Consider the following 23,182-nt stretch of genomic DNA (forward strand, 5'->3'; position numbering starts at 1 on the left):
AGTATTTTTCAAATTCTCTATATTTATACTGTTAATGAAAAAGCTATCTTTATTAGTTTTTCAAATTTATTTTAAAATACAAAGCAACGGAACAAAGTGGAAAATACGCTTTTTTACTTTGGCGTCAATTATTTGCAATTGATAGTTTAAAATGGTTGGGCCTTTTCTGAAAAAAAAAAACCCTATTTTTAGTTGCAAACAGTTTAATAGGCCGAAGAAAACTGCATTAGAGCCCAAATGATTCCGTATATAACAGAAGCCCAAATGAGCAAAAGGGAAAGAATAGAAACCCCTTGTGCAGCAAAAGGTTGGAGAAGAAAGTTAGGGTTCAGTTGATATTCTAGAATGATCTACGACGTTAACTCTCCTCTCTTCCGTTCATTCCTCAGCCAAAAGGGTGGCTCCTCTGATAAGAGGTACTGAAAAATCTATTATTTCTAGTTTTTGTTTTTGTTTATTTATTTATTTAAATTTTGATGATTATTTCAAGGCAATCTTTGGCTGCTGATTTTAAACGACCTGATTTTACCTTATGTTCATTTGGTGTATTTATGTTGAATACTTGAGTAAGGAAAAGCTGCAAATAAGATTTACAAATTCAAAATGTTGGAAAATAAATTTGGAACATAGCCTTGAAATTTGTAAAATATGGAATCAGCTTTTTGGAATTGCATTTTCTCAAATTTTATGAGTTTAAACTTGATATGCCCATCATTCAGTTGGAAAAGGCTTACTGTTCAATATGAAATTGAATTGATTCATTTTATTGGGGATATTGTGCAATTTGAGCTTGCCTTTTCCAGTGTTTTTGTTTGGACCTTAGAACAGAAAATCGTGAAATACCTGCATTTTTTTGGGTTAAATCTGATACCATATGGCGGTAAACCAGTTTTCCCAATCTGCAATGTATTCTATATTATTTCATGGGGACTAAATTACTGATATGAGCCTTGGAATATCTACTAAAGGATAACCCTTACAGATTTCTTATGAGTCTATGGGGACTAAATTACTGATGTAACCTGCATTGGGTATTTCAGGAAAATGGAGGAACAGAAGCCAAAGGAACAGAGACCCAAAGCGAACGAGAATAAGCCTGTTATGACAGAGTAAAGCTGTTATGATGTAGTGACAGCTGCCATGTGCTAGAGGGTTCAAAAGTGCTATTATAAAATGTTGGGATTTTTGTTATGACTGATATGAATTGGATATTTTTCTGGACCAAAGTTTTTCACTTTGTAATGAATGCTTGTTTGGATATAATTTTGTTAATTTGAGTTTGTGATGGGCATATTGTTTTCTGAAACTGTTGTGCAACGAGTTTATTATCATAGCATCTGCGAACAGGGTATGAGGGATGCAGTATTGAGTTTGAAGTTTGGTTGCCTTAAACTGAGATTGTATACTTGATGGTGATTGTGAAATTCAATGCCAGCCAATGTATTGCCAAGGCATGAGAAGTGGCTAGTAATAGGTTTGATGAAATACATCATATGCGCTCTTAAATTTTATGTTGATTGGAATTTTTAACATTTGTTTTTGGCCTTAAAATGGTGGATGTTCTGAAGTCTCAGTTGTCAAATCACTTTGATGTTCTTATATGGGGGAAGCAGAGCGTGCCTTGTTTGCTATACTGTATTTTTTGCATAGGTGTTTCGGTCAATAATTTAGTGTCCTTTGCAACTGTTGTTTTTGTTTGGGTAGTGTACATTTTCATATCAGTTGTTGCATAAAGTAGCAGGGCTCGAATAATTTTACCCTTCAGGTCCTTTTGGTAAAAAAAAATGAAGGGTTAAATTAAAGAAGAGGGAATAGGTGAGAGGGAGGACAGTAGAGGGGATCTTCTTGTCTGCTGGTTGACCCTAAAAGAGGCTTTATTTGGGCAAAACTATCGGCAAAGTAGTTTCTAGGCGTGGGGCACAGGTTAATATATATGTCAATAGCCGGGTCCCTCGGAGCATGATTGCATGCCATAATTATCATCCGGGAAGCAAGAAAGCATCTATTGCTCTTGCAATTTTCTCAGCTGATATGTTTTCTCGAGATTTCATTTGTTTTGGGATATCAAAACTATGGCACAAGACCATAAACAATGCTTGACATTTCTAGAATGAGAATTTGGTAATGAACTTATGAATCTGCTTGCAAATTGTGAGCCATATGAAGTAGAAGCTTTTCAATGAGAGTGGAGCTTACATAATTTAGGTAATGAGACGAGATCTGTCATGAGAATGAAGATTTGGCCCAGATGAGGATTTTAGCAACATCTTTTGCTATTTCCTTTCCTACCAAACTTTAATAAAAGAAAGATACAAGTATCTGCATTTTTGTTTAAGCTGTTTTTCTTCTTTATTTTGCTTTAAAGAAGGTCAAATGCTTCCAATGCAGAGTGGAAGACTTTACTGGTCAGACATGGAAAGAAATCTAACAAAACCTCCATGAGAACTCTTATAGAGAACCAAAAGTGTACAAGACACATGGGTCCAATATGGGGTGAAAAAGATAGAGAAGAAAGGGGTGCATGCAGGGCATGCACTTGAGTAGCCATGAGTGGTTTCCCATGTGCAACCAATCTAACCCTCCAAACCTCCTCAGTCACCTTCTGTCTCCCTTAATCATCCTCCTAATCCATATGCTCTTCCTCTTCTTCTTCTCGTCTTTTTTCTTTTCCCCCTAATACCAAATGACTCTTTCCTCAGTAAATTGAGATAGACCACTTGAATGCACAACTGTGACACCTACTGCATAAATCTAATGTTGGTTGCCAACTGATTATTGTGGCAATCAATGGAATCAGTTACTAGTGAGTTTAAAGAGAATAATGACCTAATTGATGGATTAGCTGTCGATTAACACCAACTCTTTTCCAGAATATTAGAATTGTCAATTAATTAGATGTTGAAGTTCAACACCCATAATGACAGACAATGGTATCTTAATTTTCTATGAGAGAACATCTCTTCCACTTTGGCTTGGAGGGCATTGTTCATGTCAAAGAATATCTGTAATCTATTTTTGAACAACTGGTAAAACAAATGCACAAATCTTGATATTCTCTATTATGCGACAATTAATCTTGAATGTTGATTCAATATATTATAGTATTAAAATGGTTGTATAAGTATTATGGTATGAACATGCCATTTCATGAACAACAATTCTTTATTATGCCAATCATCCTCAAATTTTTAACTGCCAAAATGCAAGTATAAATTTAAAATGCCCACTTTCCCTTCTGTATAAACCATAGATTTATTATTATTGGCAGGGCAATGTCTGTAATTGAGTGGCATCTAATACTTATAGATCAGAATTAGCAGTAAAATTCCCTTGATAGTTATAGTTTAATAAAGAAATAAAGATATGTCACAGTTATTAGTACTAGAGGGTCGTTCAAGGGTTGCTTTTGTAATCCTGATAATAGTAATAATAATGATCAAAGTTGATTAAAGTTGGTGGTTATAGAGAGAAAAACAGAGCAAAGTTTCTAAAGTTGCTTTCTTTTATCTTTGTCGATGTTAGTTTGTAGTAAACTCTGCGTCTCTCTCTCTCTTCCTTAACTTTGATATTGTTTTTTTCTTATTTCTTTCTCCTTTATTCACGCCGCTCTCACTTCCAATCCCACACCTTCCTTTTTCTTTTCTTTGTTTCTTTTTTTCCTTCCATTTGGTAAACCAAAAACAAGAACAAACAACCAAAAACTTCCTTTCTTTCTTTCTTTATTTCTTTATTTCCACAATCTCCATATACCATCACGATCATAACACTTGCAGCTTCAGATTCTCTTCTGTTTCTTTCACAAGACTTGGAAACAGAAATGTCTGAATTTTCTATATCTTCAACCACTTCCAAGAAAACTCATTTCTCAAGTCTTCTTCTCTCTGACTTATTGCTCTTCTGTTCTTTCATTTTGTCTCACCCTCTTTATTTCTTCTACTTCATCTTCTTCTCCCCTTACCTTTTCAGGTTCCTCTCTTTCCTCTCTCCTCTCTTCATTACCACCTTTCTTTTACTCTTAGTTTTCCTCACTGTTTCTCCTAATCTCGTCCATGACAATTTGAGTACAGAATTGTCTGAATCCAAAGTGAGTTTTCTGCTTGGAACATACCAAACTGTTGTAGAGAGATTACGGTCTAAAGTAGAAGAACATGGGAATCCGGAGCTTAATCAGTTTGAGGAGCTAGAAGTGTATAAGATTGTGTTCGACACATCAGATTTTGATATTGGAGAAAATCCAATTCAAGTTCTAGAGTCGGACGCTAAAGAAAACTGTTTGACAAGCGATGCCACGCAGGTTAAGAACAATTCAAGCAGTGAAGATTCTGGTAATGAAAATTTAGTTGTGATTACAAGGTCAGAGAGTTCTCAGCTAATTGCGGAAGCAAAGCCATTAGGAGTCTTCTTGCATCAAAAGGAGGAGTTTGAAGAATTGGCAAGCAAAAAGGAAGCAAAAGATGTCAAGCCACTGAGCAGCAACTTCAATAAAGTAGAGAGCGAGCAGAAAGAAGAACCGTACATGAGAAGTGGATCCAAGGCAATGGGTTATAAACTAAGGGATGCTAAAATAAGTGCTGATGATGGTGGAGAGTGCCTTTCGAGAATGAATTCCCAAAAACTAGATTCAAATCCTTGGAGTAGTCCTGACAATGGTGGAGAGTACAATTCCAAAGCGATGAACAATTCTCAGACTATGGGAGCGAATCTTGGAAGCTTTGGATCAATGAGGAAGGAAAAAGAGTGGAGAAGGACATTGGCGTGCAAACTATTTGAAGAGAGACACAATGCTGATGGAGGTGAAGGCATGGATATGCTTTGGGAGACATATGAGACTGATTCCATAAAAGTACAAGGAAAAAGCAAATCAAAGAAGGGAAAGAAAGGAAACATCGAGCGTCATCATGATGATGATGTCGATGATGAAGATGAAGATGAACTGAGCAATGGGCAACTCTGTTGTTTGCAGGCTCTCAAATTCTCTGCTGGGAAGATGAGTTTGGGAATGGGAAGGCCTAATCTTGTCAAGATCTCTAAGGCCTTGAAAGGGATTGGTTGGTTGCACCATGTGACCAAGGGGAAGAAGGGTTACCGTTAATATAATTTAATCAAGATTATAACTTGTATTAATTAATGTTTAATGGCTCAACAAATATATTTATTTTTGTTATAGGATCATAAAGTAAATATGTTATTCTTGTACTTTTGCTTGAAATGTAGCCTTCTGGGTCTTCAATCCAAACTTAATTGGCACCATTACTCTCTTATCCTCAATAGTTGCAATACCCTCAACCTTCTTGGGTACTTGTGAATTTGTTGGTTTATGATGCATGTGTCCAAACCATCTCACTCCCCTATCATCTCGATTTTTCCTTAGCATGTGCCACTTTCATCCTTTCTTTGGTTGCTACATGGCTGGCTTCATTCATCTTTTTATCCACTGTATGCTTGTGGACACCTGCAAGGAATTACCAAGTGATTCTGGAGTGCCTGTCAGCCCAGTTTCTAGTGATGTACTTGAATTGAAAGATGTAAAGAGAAGGGCTATTAGAGGAGTGCTGGCATTTTTGGCCTGGGGTGCCCACTCCAGAGTCCAAGTCCAGGCCTAGTGTGGAACAAAATAGAGAGCTACAGCACAAAGATATTTCTTAATTTTCCTTGATTCAGATGAAAAAAGAGTTTTCCTTCCAACATTGTGCTTCTCTGTTTAATAAACCCACCATTGCAATAAACGAACAATTGATTCACTAAAGTTTGCCCACTTTCTAAATAATGTCATGTCACATGTGGAATGCTTTGGACCATTGCAAGACAATAAAATGGGAGATGTTATTACGTATGTCTTCAGTTATAATTAATCAGAATATAATCTCACATTCTCATTGTGTAGGCATCCAAGGTTACATCTCACTTTCCTGTTCCTTCTATTTTATTTATTTTTTTGTAAGCAAGAAATTGACAAAATTTTATCCACTGCGAGACCAAGTGCTCGATGTCCAAGATTCAGCTTTGTCCATTTAGCACTTTTATTTTTGAAGAAATTTTCCCTTTTTTTATAAATTTATTACTGATTTTATTTTTTCAAAATCTTTTCTACATTTTTTTTATTTTATTTTTAGAACTTCGCGATGAAAAGATTACTAAATATATATTATATATATATATATATATATACTAAAATGATATTATTTAACTTGCATTGCGGTAAAACTAACAAAATCTAGTAGATTTTTTATTTTTATTTTATATCTTTATGTTTCCTATTATATATATATTTTTTATAACAATTAGTATGTTTTGATAATACGAAATGTGTGTTTAAAAAAATAAATTATTATATATAAAAAATATCAAAATACAGTTAAAAATATTATTAAAATATAATTAAAATAAAATTAAAAATCATTTAAAAATGTCAAAAAAAATTTACAACAATAAAAATGTGAATAAGAACGAATACTATCATAATTTCATTAAAAACAAATGATGTTAAAATAATATTAATAAAATATTAAAAGATACCACAAGTGAAGTTTTAGAAAAAAAAAATACTGTATAAATAAAAGTTTTCAAATTTTAGATAGTAAGGACAAATATATGCCGTAACAAGCCTATTTCCAATATATATATTTATTTATTTATTTTTTCTGGTCAGACGCTTTATCACTTTGTATTGGCTGTTTCATGTGTTTTACTTTTCCTATTTATGTTCATTTATTTGCATGCTTAAATTGATTTTTCTTTCCTTCAGAAAACTTATTGAAAAAGTTGACGAGGATATAAGAATAATTTAGTGCATTGACCTTTGATTTAGCACCCCAAATAACTTACTAGACATTTCAATTTAGGCCTAATAGTTAAGGAAATTCAAATTCCTATAATAATATGTTATTTTGGTTAATTTTTAAAAATTATCAATTTAATTTAATTTAATCAAACAATGTAAATGATAACGTGAATATAATTAATTAAATAAGTATTAAAAATTAAGTAAGTGTATAAATATTATGGTATTATGACCTATCAATTTGGATTTCTCATTTCTTAATTAACATTCATGTGATTGTTTGTGTTGCTTAATTTTGACAAATAACTTAATTTATTAAATCGTGATTAAATTGATAATTTTTAAGAAATTAATTAAAATAGTAAGACTTTATAAAGGTTTGAATTGTTTACACTATTAATCTTTTAATTTATTATTTTTTATAATATTTAAATATTTTTCACACGTAATTTTATTCAATTCATTTATGTGTATTGCACAAAAGTGTTTAAATATAATTAAAAGATAAAATTTAGATTTTGATTAAATTAAATTAAAAATTAAAAGTGTTAAAAATAAATTATAAAATAAAATTTAAGTATTTCTTAAATTAAATTAAAACTAAAATATCTTTTTTGAACGAAATTAAAATATTGAATTCATTAAATAATTAAAATATGAGAATTTAAATTTGCACTGTGCCAATCACTTATCTTCAATAGAGTGGAAGATCACATCGTTTTGGTAAATCCATCCAAGAGTGCCTGCAGAGCTTTAAATTATAAAATAATCAGTCTTATTTGTATTATTATTATAATTTTAATTATAAAATTAAATTATATATATAATTTTTTAAAATTTTAATATTTAATATTACTTTATAAAATTTTTAAAAAATAACAGCAAACTAACTATTTTTATCTTTTAAAAAACTTTAATATGTTATTAATATTAATAATATAAAATTATTTATCAATTAATTGTAATATTATATAAATATAATTAGTATTATATTCTAAAATTAAAAATTTATTTTATAATTAAAATATCAATTCATTATTGAATATAATATTAAAAATATAATGTAAGATGCTATTTCTTAGAATTTAAATTATTATCTAATTATACAATTAATTTATTAGTTAATATAATATTAAAATATAATTAATATTATTATTTTTTAAAATATAATTAGTATTATTATTTTATTAAAAATTATTTATTAGTTAATATAATATTAAATTATATTAATATGTTATTTTTTTTAGAATTAGAATTAATGTTCAATTAAGAATGTAACTTATGAATAAATAAATTAATAGAAAAAACTATAAAATTACACATAAGCTTAAATTTCATGTGTCAAAACAAAAATCTTATGTGTCAAAAATTAAATATACATTTGATAATAAAATTAACTTGTGATAAAGATTCTATTCTAATTTGATAATAAAATTAATTTTAAACAAGTATAATATTTAATAATAAATTTAAGAATTAAGTTGTAATATTAAATTATTAGTCTAGTACAGAATGATGTATTAATTAGTTTTGTTAAGACTTAAAGAGATAAAAAAAATGTAGAGATTGACTCGGATATTAGACCAATATTTAACTCTATTTTTTAATGTCTCAGTGCCTATGTAGAGGTGCATATTATTCACACATTAAAAAAATGAATGGCAAATATCCTTTTTGATCCTTCAAAATTTTATTGTATTTCAATAAAATAACTTTGTAAGCCCTAAAAATCTTTTTAACATATTTTGTTATAGAAGATTTTTTAAACCCTCCAAAATTTTTAAAAATACATGTGTTTAGATTTATAACATTTAATAATGAAATTTAGATTCTCATCGTGTATAACTAATTTTATTTATTATTATATAACTAAAATATTAAAGAAAATATATTGCTTGATTTATATTTTAACCATTATAATTGAATTGCTTTTTTAATATATGATTTTTTGCGATTAATATTAGTAATATATATGATGAAAATTTTAATTTTATTATACACTATATCATTCAAGTTTATAAGTCTTAACAAAGTTATGATAGCGCTAAGCAACTGAGATTTTTATAGTTGGATTAGAGACTTGGCTCCACCAACGCACTTTACCTAACCCAAACTCCAACTGTTTGTCTGCCAAAAAGTGATGAATTATGTAATTAAAAAATCAATTTCAATATACAACCATTAGGAATACGCCATGTCTCTCGCTTTTCTAGTCGCCAAACAATGCGCTAAAACAAAAACAAAAGGAGAAAAGCCTTCAACAAACATTCACTGCTGCCACTAGCACGAACACGATGATCACTACCACAAGGTCATTCAAAATTTTAAAAAAAAAATGAAAGAATAAAATAACATAAAATAGTATTAATAAAATAAATATTTTGATTTTTTCAAACATATTAATTTATTATCACAAAATTCATTTATAAAAACTTTTATTTTATATTAATTTAGTTTAGCTATTATAAAATCTACAAATTCAAATAAATTTGAATAACTAAAGTTTTAGTTCAACTCATAAAATCTTGAAGAATTCAATAAAATAAAATATGAAAGTAGTTAATCCAATTCCATTTGATATATGAAACAAAAGATGGGGAATATTTTTAAAGAAAAAGTTGAGTAATTAGAGGATAGTTATATATAGGTTAAACTTCTCTACAGTTGAAATTTATTTTTTAGGAGTTATCGAATATAAAATAAGATAATTATTAACAAGAATACCAATTTTTTTTCTTTTTGTTCTGTAAATTTTTATTTAAAAAAAATGAAAAAAAAGTTTAAAAAATGGCGATCGGGTTTTATCCGAGAGTTATCCTTTCTTTTATTTGTAATTTTAATTTTATATTTTAATAATTTTAAATTTTCTAAATTTAATTTAATTCTTACATTTATTATTATTATGATATTTGTTTTTTTTAAGAGGAGTTTTGTTCCCTTTTCTATGAAAATTTTATTATTCTTTTTAATAGAAATTTGAATGATTTAAGTAAAAAATTCGATCGTAACTTTTTTTAATCAAATCATCGATTAAAACACATCTAATAGAGAAATATCTTAAAATTATGTTAAATGACTGAAAATTTTCAAGTAAATATTTAATTATTATTATTATTATATTTTTCCTTGAGAAAAAGAATAATATATTGAAAGAAGTAAGATTTTAACTAAAAGAACAATTAGACTATAGGAAGATAGAGCATGAGTTTGGCAATATCTAATTTCTTAATCATTTTTGAAGTGATGTAATTTTATATTAAAATATATAAATTTATTTATACAAATGACAATTAAAATGATTCTCTTAAGGAAAAGGAAATAACTAAATATAAATAAATTTGAAAAATAATAATAAAAAGAAAATCTGCCATTGATTCCAATAACCACAGCCTCCACCGCCGCCATCATCACCCATCTCCAATCAACACCAGGTTTTAATAGAAGACTGCCACCGCCATACCACAAGTTATTTTCTTCTCTTTCGTTCCGCATAAAAAAATAATAAAAGAACCCTCTTAACCTTCTTCTTTCTCCCTGCCATTTTACTGTTTATCAACCATAATCACCATTATCTTTCTTAATCATCTTTAATCACCATTGCTATTAGAAAACTAAAAATTGTAGCCTTGAAATCCATGATTATGAAATCCCTGGACTGGGATTTGAAACTTTGGCAAGGATAATATAAATAAGAAACGGTCTTTAGAATTTTCTGATCCATTAAATAAGTTTTAAGATACATAATAGATAAAATAGTTTCTTGTTCCTTTTTTTAACTCTAGCCTCTATTCTAAAAAAGTCTAATTACATATTAAATTATCAATTTTATATTTTAACACTTTTATTAAATTATTTCAAAATTTTAAAATAAATACTCATACTTTTAATTTATTTTTAAAGATATTTATCAATTTTAATTTTTGAAGTTTCATAATAAAAAAAATGATATAAAAAGTCAATTGTACTTACTAAAAAAATAATTATTATAAATTAATAAAAATAATTTATCATAAACTTAAGAATATAACTATTAAAAATCTCATGTACGTGTTTTTTTTCACATATTTTAAATCTAAATGCTACATTAGTAAGCAAAATTGGTGGTTACAGGACAAACGCTTTCAAAGCGACTCATTCATTAAATACAGACTTGCCACGTCATTTTTTTATTATAATATTTTAAAAATTATTATTAAAAAATATTTTTAAAAATAAGTTAAAAAGTAAAAATATTTATTTTAAAATTTTAAAATAATTAAATAAAATTGTTAAAAACTGTAAAGTTTAGGACTTAATTAATAATTAGATTTTCTAATAAAATGAGAAAAGAAGGTGAATTTATTATTTTATTCAAAATTAATATTTATTATTTTAAAAATTACTCTAAAAAATAAGTGTTATTTTCAAAAAGAAAAAGTCTAAACTAAATATTTTCTGAGAAATTATAAAGTGTTAATTATTGTTTTTAAACCTTATTTATTGAGAGAAAAAGTATCAATGAAAAAGAAAACTGTGAGAGATTTAATCAAGTGAGAAGATTTATAGAAATTTTAAATATTTTAATAAAATATATTTTAATTATATTAAATTATTTTTAGTATTACACCAATCGATTACTTAATTATTGTATAATTACTTTAAATGGCACTTATTTTATAATAAAAGAGTTTTTAGTTTGAACCTCTTCTTTATTTACTACAATGCATGGAACATGATAAATTCACTATATAATTTCGAATATATATATGCACCTACATACTTAATTTATGATATTTCACATGAAATCTAAATGATTTTTGGACTAAATTAAAGTGAATTGAATTCGAATTACTATTTTTAATTCGGGTTTGGTCTTTCCACATATCTAAACTGATTTCCGAATGATCCAAAGTAAGCAATTAAATCCTTTTCAAACACATAAAATTTCAGCTAATCAAGTGTATTATTATTTAATTATGTTTCTTTCTGTGAACTGGCTGATAATCCATTATTATTACTTGCCTAATTACAGTGAGATAAAGAAGAAAAAAAAGTTATTTCTGAAAGAAAATATTAAATAAATTCCCACACCGACACATCACACATTTACTAAAATAGCCCTAACAATTCTACTCTTTCACACTGGATCCATCCCGCGTTTTTTCTAGCGTCACCACCACCAGTAACCAAAGTCCTCAACTCAACTGCCATGTCAATCACACATCTTGTGGGACCCCCTTATGATCGAACGACCCTGATCTCCGATTAACCAAATCGCGTATTCTGCGCATAAACTCCGTAACCTTTATCTCTGTCTCTTCTCTTTGCCTTTCTTTCAGTTGCAGAAAGTGAGAGAGAAGCCAACTAGTAGTGAGAGGTTTCTCCGCTTCTCTTTTCTTCAATTTTTAATTTGAATCAGTCAAAACCAAAAATAAAATGGCTAGCAGTACGAATAATCACAGAAGCAGTTCAAGAAATGGATTGATACGGAGCTTCAGCGTGTCGTTTAGAGTGTTGGGTTCAGCAATTACAATTGCGGTGCTTGTTTTCTTTACTGTCGCTTTCCTTTTCACTTCAGACTCTCACTCTCCCTCCGACCTCCACCGCAACTTCGTAAGTCTCAGACAGATCTTCGCATCTTGATTTGCTTTACTTCATTGTAGTCAATGCGCAATTTTATTTTTTTCATGACAGGTAAAAAGAAAAAGAATTAATAACGAAATACTGAGATTGTGTTTTTTTTATGAACTAGGGTTTGGGAAATGTGCCTTACGGATTTGGATCCGGGAGAAGATCCGTATTAGCATTGAAATCAGACCCATTGAAGCCCCGATTGGATCAGATCCGTAAACAAGCTGATGATCACCGGTCTCTTGCACTGGCATATGCATCTTATGCAAGGAAGCTCAAGCTTGAGAATTCCAAGCTTGTTAGGGTTTTTGCTGATTTATCGCGCAATTACACTGATCTTATAAATAAACCGGCTTATCGGGCTCTTTTCGAGTCTGATTCGCTCTCTATCGAGGAATCTACATTGAGGCAGTTTGAGAAGGAAGTGAAGGAGAGGATTAAAGTTACGCGGCAAATCATTGCTGAGGCTAAAGAGAGTTTTGATAATCAGTTGAAGATTCAAAAGTTGAAAGATACAATTTTTGCTGTTAATGAGCAGTTAAGCAAGGCAAAAAAGCAAGGGGCTTTCTCAAGTTTAATTGCTGCCAAATCAATACCCAAGAGTTTGCACTGCCTTGCTATGAGGTTGATGGAAGAGAGAATCGCACATCCTGAGAAGTATACTGATGAAGGGAAGCCTTTAGCTCCTGAATTGGAGGATCCCAAGCTTTATCATTATGCTATATTTTCTGATAATGTTATTGCTGCATCAGTCGTGGTGAATTCTGCGGTGAAAAATGCAAAAGAGCCTTGGAAACATGTTTTTCATGTCGTGACTGATAAAATGAATCTTGGGGCAATGCAGGTTATGTTTAAATTGAAGGATTATAATGGGGCACATGTAGAAGTTAAAGCTGTTGAGGATTATAAATTCTTGAATTCTTCTTATGTGCCTGTGTTAAGGCAATTGGAATCTGCCAATCTTCAGAGGTTTTACTTTGAGAATAAGCTTGAGAATGCAACTAAAGATACTACAAATATGAAGTTTAGGAACCCTAAGTACTTGTCGATCTTGAATCATTTGAGGTTTTACTTGCCGGAAATGTACCCAAAGTTGCATAGGATATTGTTTTTAGATGATGATATTGTGGTACAAAAGGATTTGACAGGGCTGTGGAAGATCGATATGGATGGGAAGGTGAATGGGGCAGTGGAGACTTGCTTCGGGTCATTTCATAGGTATGCGCAGTACATGAATTTCTCACACCCTCTGATTAAGGAGAAGTTTAATCCAAAGGCATGTGCTTGGGCTTACGGGATGAACTTCTTTGATTTGGATGCTTGGAGGAAGGAGAAGTGCACAGAGCAATATCATTACTGGCAGAATCTGGTAAGATTGTTTGCTGTTCTGCAAGTTGCATCATGTTGATGATCTTCTCGCTTGTGTATTTGGTTATTTGGCTCTTCTATATGTACTAGTGTGTTTGTATGTATTTATAATATATATAATGAGTGTCTGGTCATTGATTCTGCTTTTGGCATTAGTGATGTGGGATGACTAGTATAGCTGTTAATACTGAAAGCAGGTAGCAGTCTCTATGGTAGCCGCAGCGTATATTTCATTGAATATGCTTTATGTGATTTTTAACATTTCTTGTTGAATTTTTTTCATATCTGTTGTAGTGCAAGACCGTCATTAATTTGTGATTCTGCTGATGTTGCAGAATGAGAATCGGACATTGTGGAAACTGGGGACACTACCTCCAGGTTTAATCACATTTTACTCAACAACAAAGCCACTAGACAAATCATGGCATGTTCTGGGGCTAGGATACAACCCGAGCATCAGCATGGATGAGATTCGTAATGCTGCAGTGGTGCACTTCAATGGGAATATGAAGCCATGGCTTGACATTGCCATGACTCAGTTTAAACCACTTTGGACAAAGCATGTTGACTATGATTTGGACTTTGTCCAGGCCTGCAATTTTGGTCTCTAAATTTAAAGTGCATCATAGTGGTTCTGCAGCAAAAAATTACCTTTGAAGGCTTTAGCTGTTTGTTACACGGTGTCACCAATGGATCTTGAAGTGGAAGAGTATGGGCATCTTTTCAAGTGTAGTATATTACTCGATTTTAATTCTAGGTCTCTTCTTCCATTTACCCATACATGTCAAGCAACTAAAATTTGTTGTATTTGACCCATGTAGCTGCTAAGAATATGGTTATAGCTTTGGAGTTCAGTCCTTTGGTTTCTTCTTCTTCTTCTTCTTCTCGTTTCTTAAATATTTCTGAACTCTAAATATTATGGTTAACGGTGCACATGAAAAACTTCTATTGAAAATTCTTAAGTTGATGTCCCAGAGAAAGGTTCTATATAATTTGAAGATTCTAAATTTGATGTTCTAAATAAAGTTATGTATAATTATGGCCATATTGCCACTCTGCTCCCTCGAGCATGTTGAAATTCATGTGCTGTGTAATGTGTTTTTTTACATTTGAACGTTCAATCTGTTCTTTCTTGTTCATAATATATCATATATGTAGGCATCAAATGCCTAAAAAAATTTAGTGGGATTTCACATTTTGTTTCTATTTCTGCTCTTTTCTTTGCCAAGAAAAGATAGATTTAACATGAAACAAAGAAAAACTCCGAAGCATCAAGAAAAGATAAACAGAAGGAATCAATACAGGCCTCTCCTGAAGTGAACTAACTTCTGGCTGTTTAAATGGAGTGTTAGTCCTGATGGAGATTCTATTTTGTAGTTACATTGAAGGTATTAGTCACTTATTGTCTTAATGTCCTTTCTCCAATGCAATACGCAGCAGAGTTTTAGTGGCTGCAGGAATTCATTAAAATCTCCTCTTTGCTGGCGAAGAGATATCAACTGGTTTATTGAAAAGGCAAAAAGGAAATAGTCACTGCCATCAGATTTGGAGAGCCAGGACGCCTTCTGTTCATAATGTGCTTCGTTTAATTAGGGATCTTATTTGATTAAGTTTGGTTATTGCTGAAACAACCTCCAAAATAGGATGTTAAGATGGAGGTTTTTTTTTTTTTCTTTGTTGTTTCACAGCTTGCTGTGTGTTGTATTGCTGATTAAAATATTTCCCTTTTCGGCTTGACCGACAAAAAGAACACAGAAAATCATAACCCCATAACTTAGTCTTCCTGTTTATTGTTCATTTAGGGGGATAGTTGAGAAGTTGATGGAGAGAAAAAGTACAGCAAATGAAAAACAGAACACCAGAATGAGTGCTGACGGCTAATTCGATATCATACGTGTAGTTTTAAGCAACAATTCACCGCGGGCTGACATCATCCGGCCAGTATTAGCCATTAAATTGCAGTGAACCAAACCGATCATCTTCCGTACTCATTCAAACAGGACACCATCCAACGCATTGCAGGTGGTAAAGTTGAGGTAATTCTTATAAATAAAAAAATTAAAAATTGAAAAATCCATAATTCTATACAACAGGCGACAAAATGCGAAAAACGTGCGTCAAGCTATCCAATCTGTTTCCCAACAAAATTTCAGAACCGCATTGATCGCTCCAGCCAAAGAAATAGTCCACCCCAGAAATGTAATTAAAATGTAATATATGATCAACAAAGCCCACATAATATTTTCATAATGAAAAAGGTCGCCAAGAAGTGAACTCAGAACTATCATGGGTACTTGGACATGACATTAGTATACCAGACAAAACCCCAACTCGTTATGGAGGAAAAAGGGACAAAACTCTAAAAGAAAACCCTTAACAATAATCTCAGGAACATTCCCCATCTGTAAAAATGTATGTTCTCTTCCTAATGCTATTAAAAACCACTCTGACAAATCACTGCACTAATGAACACAAAAAAAGCTATCTTTAATCACTCCCAGACCACCTCTTAAATTATAATCCTCAAGCAGTAGCAGACACCCGTGGTGCTGTAGTCTTCGCTGCAGCATTTAGAGTTAATCCACTAGCACGGCTTGCACGGCCACCATTATTCCCCATCTTATCAGCCCTCCTAAATCCATCACCTCCACGGTTTGAAAACCCACCACGGTTTCCATTTCTATTTCCATACTCCGACCTGTTACTGAAATCACCCCGACCATAGGCTCTGGCCCCTCCAAAATTGCCACGCCCTCTTGCTCCCTCATTCCTATATCCAGCCCCTGCTCCAGATGAAAATCGTCCCCTATGGTTTCCTGCATACAGAGAAACTTCTTTAAAACAAATAAATAAAAACCAAGACTCGGATCATAATCTGCCAATAGGATTTTACAGCTATGCATCTTTTCCAACTTAACAGTCAGCCCTCAGCATTACTCTACTCTTTTGAAACACCAAAAATAGTTGTTCCAAAATCATTAGAGACTAGAGATAAATGCTCCTTCCCTGTTCTCCTAGAAACATTAAACAAGAATTTTAAGCAATCCTGTAGGAAACAGATTAATCAGTTCATGCATATGCTTTCCATTTCCAATTTGACACATGTTGAAGAGTATAGAAGCCAACATATTTATTTATACTATGATACTACAACTTTGCTCGAGGTACAAACTTTTTCTCATCCCAGAAGCCCTATATTTATTCCCCTTAATTATGAGCAACATAATGTATCTAGTAGGTGAATTTCCTTTCTTTTTTTTTTAAATCTCTGAGCTAAAACGGTAAAAGTTGAGATATTGCATGTTCAAAAAGTAGGCTCATAGGTTTTGCATGTTAGCAGTATCTTTGAAAAGGAACTTTTGACCAGTAAAGTAAAAATCAAACTTGCCTCGAGAAGTAGATCTCTTTTCCTCAACAACAACCCGGCATCCATGAATCATAATAGGAGAAGCCTGAAACAGAGAGGAGTAATTGACTCAAATGAAAAACTTAAATACATAAAATAACAACTGTAGAAGATCAGGAAAACAAGTTTAAAATATAAACATAGAATACAATAAGTTTTATGCTCATAAGAAAAACATCTGTAATACCAATCTGTATTTTGCATCAATCATCGCTGTGTAATCTACTCGTTCCAATGGAAAAGGCAACGCAACTTGTGTCTCAATTAACATATTACGATCAAAAGAAAAGACTCTTCTGTGCATTTTTGGCGCATCCGTTAAAGAACATAATACATTTCTGGTTAGAGGTTACCAGATAGATTAACAAGTTGAAAAAGACAATAATGGTGGCTACAGTAATGAATCAATACCACCTGCAATAGAGTTAACAAGTAACAATAGGAGGTGGTATAGGTAACAAAACAATTGCAGTAAAATGTTTGATAATAAACTGCCTTTGGCACCTATTCAACAAACATTTGTCACTACAACAGATATTCATGTTTATACGCATACATGAGATTAAAAATAAGAATTACCACCCACTCTTGTTTTAAATTATATTTGAACTTTCTTTGATAATAGAAAGAAGAAAAGAGGCATGTTATTTTCCGATTGTAGCTCATGCAGATGTCTATTCTCTTTGGAAGTATGAGACAGGATGAAGCCAAGTTCACAGCTAAAGCAGCAATGATATATTAACCAGTCACAAATTCACATAAGACCATTTCTGTTGACTATGCCTGTCAACAAGCCTATAGACACATTTTAAGTAGCAGGAGGGGGCATAATCCATATCCTGCACTCTACCACCAATTGCACCTACCTCAACAATCACAATTTTTTCCGCATTCCAAAACAATGAGACTATATATTCTACCTTTGCCAGCAAGCAGCAATATTCATAATAGCAGAGCCCCTCAAAGTATAACTTGTGCAAATACAAAAGCAAACAAAATGACCAAGTTATCACAAGGGATGCCTCCAGCAAGGAGACTTCAGATATAGAATGTATCTCAGTTTTTATCATATTCTTCAAGTAAAAACGACATTAAACTAAGTAAACAAAGTTTTCAAATTAGAAAAGAAAAAAAATCAGCATGTGAATATTCATTTATTGCAGACATGATATCAATGACAGCAGCAGAAGTTAACATGCACAAAAATAATGAGGAAAAACAAAAGATTCATGGCAAGAAATGGCAAACTGTTTATGAGTAAAATTTAAATCTATGCAAAAAAAAAAAAAAAAAATAAAAATAAAACTCTACTGTAATAAGCACCCGCGCTCCTTTCCTACCTTATTCTCTCTAATGAGACAAAACAATAATATTTAGATGATAAAGCATAACAGGATAGATTCACCTGCATATGCTGATTTAGAACAACAGAAAACAAAACAGTAGTTTTTAAGTTAGCATGGCAAACCTCTATTGCACTTTGCACGGCACTTGCCACTTCAAACTCCACAAACCCAAAGCAAAATCCCTGTTTTACAACATGTTTACAAGCATCAGCGTTTAGCTGCAGATATCATTGGTGATGAATCACAAAAGAATCAAATTAGCTCGCACCTTTTGGCATCTAACTTGAATACCACCAGCCCTAATAGATCCAAACTTCTTAAACTCATTCTCAAGGAGGGAAGGTGTGGCATCCAAAGGTAGACCTTTCACATAAATAGAAGGACCGTCCGCTGAAAATGAACATGTGCCAGTTAAATACATATATTAGAAGGAAAAATTAACTCATTGCATGCACAAGTAATATATCTTAACATGTATAAATTATAATCTACTGAAGAAAGGGAAACAAATATTAATTAGCACCTTCACTCTCTTGGGCATTCGCATTTTCAGTAGCATTTGAGGTTGACACATGTGTCTCAGATGTCACCACAGGAGTCACTGCAGCAGTCACTTGTTCTTGGCTCTTAGGTGCAGACCTTATGGGAGATGGCGCAGGGCTTGAAAAAGGAACTACATTCTCCTTCATAACTTTCACCTGAACAACATATGAAGCAAGCTAATATTATGAAATGCATTGACGAGAAGGCAAAACAGACATATAAATAGCAATTCCAAATCTCATTACTTTACTAATGAATATTTCTATGCATTGAGATCATTGTACATGCTACTACTAATGCAAAATATCAGTGTGAATCTGCAATAGAATTCAAAGCTCAACTTGTTGTACAGTGGCTACTTACAATAGAGGCATATGACTTCTTTGGCAATTCTTCAACCTTAGAAATAGATTCAGCCACTATTTGTGAATCTGCCATCTCCAAAACCTCAGGAACTTCATCAACAACTTCAGGAACTGGTGTTTCATCTTCTTCAATTGAAACATCCTCATTTTCAGAGGGATCACACACCTCCTCTTCATTGGCTTCCTCAGATAAAGCAGCTGGTTGCTCAGAAATGTGGTTTTCTTGTTCGTAAGCCGAGTCTGGAACAGACAAGAAAAAATATCTTGAACATCAAGGACTCCAAAGAAAAGAACATTCGGATGCAATAAATGTTTCCATTACCCTGTTCAGCAGCGACTGGAGCTTCAACAATGTTGACAACATTGAGGTTTTCATTTTGCTGGTTAGCATCATCAACATATCGGAAGACATCATTCAAAACAAAATAGCCATTGTCTTGAGGTGCCAAGAAGAAACTCTGAGTAAATTTCTGCCGCAAATTGTCATTTCCATTCAAATATCCTGTCACAAGGACAAGCACTCCTCCATTGAATGATTCTTGAGAGTCGACAGTACTAATTTCAGCCCTAAATTTCCCATAACCAAGTGAAAGTATCTTCTCATTTATAGCCTGCTTTATAAAAATCAGTCAACATAAGAAACAGCACCATAAATTTGGAAAATTATTCATATACAGCAATCACTGCTTCAGAAGCCAATTGACATGCTTCTATAAGTAGTATTAGATCATAGTGCAACTTAAATACTATAAACTAACGAAACAAAAAGCCTAAAAACCAAACCTCTGCATTATGATCCCTAATGTCATGCTCAGTTGTCGCAACAAAAGGTTTGGCGTCTTTGGACAAAAAACTTTCACAATCAAGAAGATGAAAATAAAACCCAAAATTTGCTAGAAATTAGTGAACTTAATTCTTCAGTAAATAATAGCAAAAACTGAGATAAGAAAATTCTGATGTTAGCATTTCTCAAACTATTCCATTCCATAACCAATGAAAAAGTTCCATCCCCCAAGAGCAATAACTGAAAGTTGAATAATCCATCTATAGCTTCTCCTAGAGAGTAGTAGAAGAACAATTTCAAAAATGCTTTGGCGTGCAGGTGCGTAAAGTGAGGGAGAACTCACATGCATGGTGGTTGTGGTACTCATAATTCCACCATCATCAGGACGGCCAAGCTTACTAACATCCTGGTAGAACCGATGAACAAGCTCGGGCGATTGATGCAAAATGAGGTAGTATTGGTGAACAAATGCGTTACCAACCTAAATCCACGACACCGAAACTTTCAGTTAAAACTTTGCTAAAAAATAATATGCAAAAGCTATAATTCAAAGAGTATTAACATATTAATAACATACAACATCAGGAGGAGGAACTGAGGCTTGCTGGATTGCTACTGCCGGTGCCGCCATCACTGATTGAAATCCTTTAAAAAGGAAAAAGAACAAAACCTGATGAATTAAACCTACAAAAAAATAGCACCTATAACAAATAATTTTACAAATAGCAATCCAGAACTTAATTAAACCTATAAATATATCTCAGATAACATACTAGTTTAGCATATATGAAAAAACACTATGAATTAAAAATTAAAACAAAATGAAACATCACATTCAGCGTAGTAAGTAAGATATAGATATATGTACTTATTCATGAATCAAACAGAGCTCTAAAATATCATATTACTAAGCAACCTCACTAATCATGAATAATAAAATAAGAATTAAGCTACGAAGTATAATTTCCAGTTAATGTCGTCATTTTTCAATATAAGAAGTAACCTAAACAAAGAGATAAAGCTTAAGAAATCATCTAATAGACGGAAGGAAAAAAAATAAATAAAAGAGAGAGCAAACCTGAACTTAGATTTGGATCGGAGAGCGAGGTGAGAGAAAGAAGGTATTGGTTTTGTTTAATTAACTGCGTCTTTCTCTCACCTCCGTACTTGTAATGGCGGTTTCTAGGGTTTTCTTTTTAGTTTTGCTGGATCTCTCAGAGGCGCGAGAACAAAATGACGAAGAGAGAGAGAGAGAGAGAGAGAGAGAGAACGGAAGCAGGGTTTTTGATGGTTTTATATCAGGGAACCTTTTTTTTTTTGCAAGGAGGTTTTTAAGTGACCACAGTGTGTGAAAATTCTTCTGTGCTACCTGTTATTAGGGGTCTGGATAATAGGAAACATATAATTTTTATTTCTTTAAGAGTTTGATTAGAGAACATAAAGTGGACTTGTAATTTGTATTAAAAGGGATTAGCGTGTAAAAAAACAAAAAGAAACTACAGAGGCGGTGCAGGGAGCGCGCCTCTAAAATCACTAGGAAAGAGAGCAGGTTTTGTGAGAATTCTATGGCAATTTTATTTTAAAATATATACTTTTATTCCATTGATTACAACCATTGAAGTATTTTATTAAATAAAGTGCAACAAAAGTATGAGAAAAGTAAAACAACTATAGAAGGGACCTAATTTTAGTGGATAAACGGTCAATTTGTTATCCGAATTTATGTTACGGATTAAATACATCTAATTTAAATATTTTTTAACAAATAACTTTATATTTATATTTAAAAATAAAATACACTTAATTAAAATCTTTCAACAAATAATTTTTAAATTTATATTTAAAGATTAAATATATTTAATTTAAATTTTTTTAGAAGTAAAATAATATCATACTCTTTTAGGTTTTAATTGAATTATAAAAATTAAAATAATATTTATTTTACTAATTTATTAATACAATATTTAGTAATGTGCTATATAACAGCGTGTTTGGCAAAATTTATAATTCAGATTTAATTGAATTAAAAATGACAATTTGTGGACCTATTTATTAAGAAAGTTGAAAATTTAACTTATTTAATCTTAGACACAAAATTCATGGGTGAAATTGACTCTTTGTCATACTCACTTGCTTCCACGCGTAATTAAGTAAGGCTGCGGCAGTTTAATTGTACTGGAACAAAGAGTCAATTTCACCTATGAACTTATATCTTATGATCACATAAATCAAATTTTAACTTTCTTAACAATTAGATACATAATGTATCATTTTTAGATTCATTAAATCTAAATTTTAAATTTTGCCAATATATATTTTTGTATAGTACGTCACAATATATTATATTATTAAATTAATAAAATAAATATTATTTTGAGTTTTTATAATTCAATTAAAACTTAAATAATGTTATTCACTTTTTTTAAAAGCTTAAATTATGTGTATTTGATTTTAGGATACAAGTTTAATTGGCTATTTACTGAAAAGTTTAAATTGAATCTATTTAACTTGTAGACATAAGTTCATAGAACAATTTGCTGAAAAAATTTAAATTGAATGTATTTGACCCTTAGACAATATTCCAAAAGGCAAATTAACCATTTGTCCTAATTTTAGTTGGGGTTAAAATTTAATTTGGCCCTTACACTTTGCAGAAAAGTTCAATTTAGCCATTTCTTTACCTTTTAGGTTAATTTAGTTCCCAATTTAGTTTTTTTTTTTCCTTAAATTACGATTTGAGAGAGTCGCAACCCAGTCTTTATTATAACTAAATTTAACCTCGTTCTTCTAAATTAGTCCTAAAAGATATATGGTAATATTCAATATACAAAATGTGCATTTCATATATATATATATATATATAATTTTGAATTAGTAACTTGAATTACTAACAAAGTAAAGATTTTTGTATATAATTAAAAAAACTGACATTATTATTTATTAATACAATTTTTTTATTACTAATCAATAAAAATAAAA

At 31.3% G+C, this 23,182-nt stretch overlaps 4 protein-coding genes across 5 annotated transcripts; 3 read left to right on the plus strand and 1 right to left on the minus strand.

Moving 5' to 3' along the window:
- The first annotated feature begins 256 nt into the window (after positions 1-256).
- LOC107262324 (wound-induced basic protein) lies at positions 257-1,306 on the plus strand. Its single transcript, XM_015727584.3, has 2 exons — positions 257-416; positions 1,041-1,306. Exons 1-2 carry the CDS (start codon positions 346-348, stop codon positions 1,111-1,113), a joined length of 144 nt encoding a protein of 47 aa, XP_015583070.1. The 5' UTR covers positions 257-345; the 3' UTR covers positions 1,114-1,306.
- Positions 1,307-3,392: 2,086 nt separating this feature from the next.
- On the plus strand, positions 3,393-5,247 carry LOC8279038. The gene has a single exon (XM_002532689.4). The coding sequence runs from the start codon at positions 3,818-3,820 to the stop codon at positions 5,090-5,092; it is 1,275 nt and encodes a 424-aa protein (XP_002532735.1). The 5' UTR covers positions 3,393-3,817; the 3' UTR covers positions 5,093-5,247.
- A 6,795-nt stretch (positions 5,248-12,042) lies between these two features.
- LOC8279036 (galacturonosyltransferase 8) lies at positions 12,043-14,804 on the plus strand. The gene is made up of 3 exons (XM_002532687.4): positions 12,043-12,373; positions 12,513-13,760; positions 14,095-14,804. The coding sequence occupies exons 1-3, from the start codon at positions 12,197-12,199 to the stop codon at positions 14,368-14,370; spliced, it is 1,701 nt and encodes a 566-aa protein (XP_002532733.1). The 5' UTR covers positions 12,043-12,196; the 3' UTR covers positions 14,371-14,804.
- Positions 14,805-15,953: 1,149 nt separating this feature from the next.
- On the minus strand, positions 15,954-21,525 carry LOC8279053 (nuclear transport factor 2). 2 transcript variants are annotated; one of them, XM_015727588.3, is made up of 10 exons: positions 21,282-21,525; positions 20,781-20,887; positions 20,547-20,684; positions 19,742-20,030; positions 19,418-19,659; positions 19,035-19,209; positions 18,780-18,901; positions 18,634-18,693; positions 17,148-17,211; positions 15,954-16,575 (listed from the first exon to the last, which is right to left on the minus strand). In XM_015727588.3, exons 2-10 carry the CDS (start codon positions 20,832-20,834, stop codon positions 16,283-16,285), a joined length of 1,437 nt encoding a protein of 478 aa, XP_015583074.2. In that variant the 5' UTR covers positions 20,835-20,887; positions 21,282-21,525; the 3' UTR covers positions 15,954-16,282. The 2 variants fall into 2 exon arrangements, with proteins under 2 accessions (XP_015583074.2, XP_002532732.2); XM_002532686.4 differs by having other exon boundaries at positions 20,781-20,848; positions 21,282-21,524.
- Between the last annotated feature and the right edge of the window lie 1,657 nt (positions 21,526-23,182).

The sequence above is a fragment of the Ricinus communis genome, chromosome 7 (genome assembly GCF_019578655.1).
Source record: "Ricinus communis isolate WT05 ecotype wild-type chromosome 7, ASM1957865v1, whole genome shotgun sequence".
Lineage (NCBI taxonomy): Eukaryota > Viridiplantae > Streptophyta > Magnoliopsida > Malpighiales > Euphorbiaceae > Ricinus > Ricinus communis.

Coding starts and splice junctions, on each gene's coding strand:
- LOC8279036 (XM_002532687.4), top strand. CDS start 12,197: ATGGCTAGCAGTACGAATAATCACAGAAGCAGTTCAAGAAATGGATTG. Junction 12,374..12,512: donor CCGACCTCCACCGCAACTTC/GTAAGTCTCAGA, acceptor TTTATGAACTAG/GGTTTGGGAAATGTGCCTTA. Junction 13,761..14,094: donor ATCATTACTGGCAGAATCTG/GTAAGATTGTTT, acceptor CTGATGTTGCAG/AATGAGAATCGGACATTGTG.
- LOC8279053 (XM_015727588.3), bottom strand. CDS start 20,834: ATGGCGGCACCGGCAGTAGCAATCCAGCAAGCCTCAGTTCCTCCTCCT. Junction 20,031..20,546: donor GTACCACAACCACCATGCAT/GTGAGTTCTCCC, acceptor TTTATAAAGCAG/GCTATAAATGAGAAGATACT. Junction 19,210..19,417: donor AGAAGTCATATGCCTCTATT/GTAAGTAGCCAC, acceptor TATGTTGTTCAG/GTGAAAGTTATGAAGGAGAA.
- LOC107262324 (XM_015727584.3), top strand. CDS start 346: ATGATCTACGACGTTAACTCTCCTCTCTTCCGTTCATTCCTCAGCCAA. Junction 417..1,040: donor GGTGGCTCCTCTGATAAGAG/GTACTGAAAAAT, acceptor TGGGTATTTCAG/GAAAATGGAGGAACAGAAGC.
- LOC8279038 (XM_002532689.4), top strand. CDS start 3,818: ATGTCTGAATTTTCTATATCTTCAACCACTTCCAAGAAAACTCATTTC.